The sequence below is a fragment of the Eretmochelys imbricata genome, chromosome 5, assembly GCF_965152235.1.
Source record: "Eretmochelys imbricata isolate rEreImb1 chromosome 5, rEreImb1.hap1, whole genome shotgun sequence".
In the NCBI taxonomy this organism is placed as follows: Eukaryota; Metazoa; Chordata; order Testudines; family Cheloniidae; genus Eretmochelys; species Eretmochelys imbricata.
In genome coordinates, this window is record NC_135576.1 from 80,882,515 (window position 1) to 80,887,406 (window position 4,892).

Sequence of the window (4,892 nt, forward strand, 5' to 3'; positions counted from 1 at the left end):
TGCTCAAATAAATTGGTTAGTCTCTAAGGTGCCACAAGTACTCCTTTTCTTTTTGCGAATACAGACTAACACGGCTGTTACTCTGAAAAGAGATCCTAATGTCATTCAAATGTGCAAGGGGACAGAGTTAAGATGGCTGTAGTAACCCTAATTCTGTTTCCTGACTTGTTTGAAATAAAAGTTCAGTCCCTATGTGGCAATAACATGGTCCTTGGTACGTTTCAATTATTGTTTCAAGGAAAATGATGTATTCCATTAAACCAGACCTCCACTGATTTCTTCATCTCTGCCTAATCCACAAAAACAAAACAAAACCTTCTGGGCTGGCATTAATCATAAGCATTTGTGTTCTTTTGTTTTAAAAAATGTATAGCTACTATAACCAAGTGTCTTAGATTGAAAGTGCCATCTCAGCCAGAACTATAATAAAACGAGCTAATGGTTATGTGCATGTTAGCAAAAATGAATGGTAACAACAGAGCCGGATGTGGACAGAAAGGTAGTCAATTGTGTACTCATTAAATGAAGGATTATTCATATCGGTGAGGAAATCATTTCAACAAGAAATTGAACTTGAATGCCTTTACCTCTAAAAGCTACTTATTGAGTTAAAGGCTAATCGGTTTGCTCAATCAGTCTTAATTCTACTTAAGTCATATAGACAGCTGCCTGGTACTTAGACAAACCTCTGTTTATAATATTTTTTCCCTTGGGGATCTCTAATCCAGGTAATAACCTGGCCTAGCTCTGGCTGGCTTTTAAAATCAACAATAAGAAACATATTCAGATCACCACAGTCCTACTCTTGTTTTGATCATCTGACAGCTGCCACTACAGTCATAACTTTCTGTGATGCCTATAATGTATTCCTCTCTGGATCAATGTATACTTATGCAATATCATTATTTGAGTTTTACACCATTAGCATCAATGTTGCATAAACCACTGCATAGACAAGAAGGTGAAAAGTAATGAGGGGTGGAAGGATGGTCTTGTGGCTAACGGAAAAGTGGAAAATCTGGCTCCAATCACTGGCTTTGCTGCTCTGCTTCTTTTGGGCCCTTTGGAAAGTCACTTAATCACTCTCTACTTCCATTTCTCAATCTCTAAAATGGAGATGATAATATCATTTGTATCATATCATCTCACAGAAGACCCAGTGGGGATCAAGGCCGGTTGTGCTATGTGCTGTACAAACAAATAGAAAGACAGTCTGTGCTCCAAGAAGCTTGCAGTGTAAGATGCCACTCCCCGCCCAAAATCTGAACATGAAAGGGACCCTTTAGGCACAGAACTCCTCAGAAGTTGCTTGGGTACTTCTGTGGCACGATACCTTCCATCTCCCAGGCCCCCCAAAGATCTCCCCATGAATCTAGGATCTATACTGGGAAAGGGGATGCAGGCTGGAGGAGAAGAGGGTAGGTTGTGGATGGGATGGATGCACAGGTGTTTCCCAGAGAAGATAATACAACTTGAGGTTGTATTAGCATTTCCCTGTAGCCCTCTATACTGGGGGCAATGTTGCCATGAGGAGTCCCTGGTACACAGCTCCAATGGAGTCACACTGTCAGAGTGCTGTAGGAAGCTGCTAGAATCACTTAGCCATCTCTTTGAGACCCAGGGATTCCTACACAAAGGGAACTCACAGTTGCTCAGGAATGGTGCAAAGGAGCTGGACTGGGAGCTGAGAGTCTGTCCCTACATGTTTGTTTGCGCTATGGGCAGTGTAAGATCTCTGAGGTCCTTATGTAGTTGTTTCCTTGCTTTCAGAAAGGTGAGTTTTGTAAATGATGTGAAAGATAAGCACTTTGCTTTCATTTTAGCAACATTTTGTTGTTGGATTTAACTTTTATATTGCAGTGGCCACAGTTAGGATCAGAGCCCCATTGTGCTCCAGTGAACTCCAGTATGAACTTAAGGCGAGACCCTTTGTTGGTGCATGTAGTTATAGCATGATAATGAGCAGTCTGGGGCTGAATGGCTGCCGAGTCCAAAGCATGCTTCACCCCTCTGTTGATACATAAAATCAACTGAAACCAGTTATGGCTATGAGAATGATTACCCAACCCATCTCTGCATCTGCAGTCATTCACCACACACCCCATTTTTGGTGCCTGTTCAATCCTTAAAAGAAAGTAATTAGCACACAATCTTTAATAATTCATCAAATGATTTTGAAATCAGGTTTCTTCAAAGAATACAAAGCATTTGTGTTTTACTGAGCAATATATACCTGCTAAGTTTAAAATGAGGTTTTTCAAGTACAGTAAAAATCTGAACTTTCTTGACAGGTGAAAATTTCCCATTTCTCACCAACCCCAAAATCCTTAGCCCATTTTTAGATGATTGCACATTATTGAATGTATGTTTCCAACCCTTTCCTAAATTACTCAAATCTGTGCTGAAAGCAAGCATGACAAAATGTATCTCCAAAATTTAGTTTTAGGAGAGACTTTCAAGCTCCAATTCAACAAAGAATTTAATATTGTGGTTAACTTAAAGCACATTCTTAAGTCATTGTAGTCTATGAGACTTAAGCATGCGCTGAAGTGCTTTGCTAACTCAGGGCTTTGGTGACTAAAATGAAGGGTTTTTTTGTAGCAGTCATTTGTCTTCAACCTTCATTATAGCATAATTTTCAAAATGTTATAATCCTGTGTCTCAATTTCTGTGTTTTTATAACAAGATTTATCATTGGACTTTAGTTACATTTCTTCCTCCATGTATCATCTAAGATCTGACACTTTTATTAAACTGCTTGAGCCTAAGGTTACAGCTCTTTTTATTAGCGAGGCTCGTGAATTTTTCATCAGCTGGTAGCTGGAAATATACTTTCAAAGATATGAAATTAACAACAAATTAAATTTATATCGTTCTGTCATTTCAGTTATACATTGGATCAGGCATTAATAATTGTACAGCTGTGACATTTGTTCTTTTATTACCTCTTCCATTGTTTTATCTGAAGTATATGTGGTTTTAAAATTATGCTTCATGTGTAATTATATAACTGCTTTCTCAATACCACATTTAGTGGTAATTATTTTTATTGACATGTGCTTGTAAGTCATTACTGACCAAGTCTCCATTGTAAATGACAGCTAATTCTCAATGGATTTAAATGGCAACATAAAAGTTTTGCTTGTTTCCACAATTTTGTGTCCTTCCTCCTAGTCCAGGTTTGATTTTGTTTAAAAACAGTCTCTTTTCTTACCATTTGCATGAAGTGCACCGATTGTAGCCTATAATGCTAAACTGGGGACAAGCAGGGATAATCTGTAGCCATCATACCTTATATGGATTTTATAATCTAGATATGTTAAGGCCTTGCCAATGCCTGAGGTGAGACTAAGAGAAATGTAAGAACTGTAGGCAGTGCTGGCGATGATTTTGGTAGGGGACATTCTTATAGCCACATTTGGGCACCCATTTGAACATACTTCACTTTACTCATTGATTTCACTGGGACCATATGTAAGGATGGCATGATCTGGCCCTGAGTCAGTACTAACCTGATGACACTACACGGCACTACGGCATGCTGTGAAATATGAAATCTAGCTCCTGACTCATTGTATTTACTAAAAGATCACAGATTGAATTTCAGCATGAGGTAAGGTCATTAACTAATATGTTGGGCTACATTTGAGACTGAACTGCCTCCCTAAAATTCCTCTTGTTTCAAATGAAGAAGCTATTTTCCCTGTCTTTTATAAATGCCATGTTGTGCTATGGGAACAGAATGGCTGCCAGCATCCAGCTCAGAGGTGTCTGCATTTCAGTTGTATGTAAAAGATCCCTGTCTGTGTCATCTGGGTACCTTTGGGATCATTATGGATGAAAGGTGTTAAAAATTATATTATTTTCTGACCCTCCTCCTCCAGAACTGCTGGCACAGTAATGACACTCTTCTCCCAGGTGGAATGAGACACAGTCTGCTTCAGACCTGTTCTTTCGGTAGCTTATCTTTTAGCAGTGTTCTCTGAGCAGTGTGATTGGCACCCTGACACTTCCCCTTGAAGACAGGGAAAATTCTATATCAATCCAAATGGTACATGATCAGGAAGCTACTCCAATCACATTTAGGCCCAGTACTTGGCCATCTTATAGCGAAGATGTCTGTTCATGCTATTTAACAGTAATATTAGGCCTTTCATATTATGAAACAAATAAACATGTTCAGAAAACAATAATAGAGGAATGGAAACAACCATGGGGTTCTTTCCCATATGCCCTCTGTGTTCAGATGAGACCACACACAAAAATAAGGTGCTTTCATAGCTAAAATTTTTTTCCCCTTCCCCTGCAGATAACACAAGTACATCTAAGTGACTTCTACCATGGCCTCAGCAAATTGATGATGAAAATAAGGAAACTGTGGGATTACTTCTTTCAGCTTCCCTGGACAATGGAAGGAGAGCCAATCACTTCTACTTTGTTGCCTCCTGGGAATGTTCCACGAGACGCTAGCTTGACCCTGGAGCAGAAAACCACATTTGTCTTTGTGATCTTATTATTTATTTTCTTAGGCATTCTCATTGTCCGATGCTTCCGAATTCTCTTAGACCCCTACAGGAGTATGCCCACCTCCACCTGGGCTGACGGACTTGATGGGATAGAGAAAGGCCAGTTTGATTATGCCCTGGCTTAGACTGACGACTCAGAAATATTATTTAGAGGAGTTTGTTTTTTTAAAAAAAAACTGGAATGTAGATTTATTTTCCCCCAATTTTCTCAGACATTATAAAAGCCTTGCATGACTGCACAAAATATTAATTTGTTTTTAAATAAACATCAAAGTGAGTTAAACATTTGAAGGTAGACTGGTGATTCTCCTAATGGAGGGGGAAAAATAAAGCTATAACTGTGGTTCAAAACATATTGGAACAATA

At 38.9% G+C, this 4,892-nt stretch overlaps 1 protein-coding gene across 1 annotated transcript; it reads left to right on the forward strand.

Annotated features, from left to right (window-relative positions):
• Positions 1 to 4,357: 4,357 nt before the first annotated feature.
• Positions 4,358 to 4,651, forward strand: CTXN3 (cortexin 3). Its single transcript, XM_077816363.1, has one exon. It carries the CDS (start codon positions 4,358 to 4,360, stop codon positions 4,649 to 4,651), a length of 294 nt encoding a protein of 97 aa, XP_077672489.1.
• The last annotated feature ends 241 nt before the right edge of the window (positions 4,652 to 4,892 follow it).

Excerpts from the sequence above, each read along its gene's own strand:
- CTXN3 (XM_077816363.1), top strand. The coding sequence starts at position 4,358 with ATGATGAAAATAAGGAAACTGTGGGATTACTTCTTTCAGCTTCCCTGG.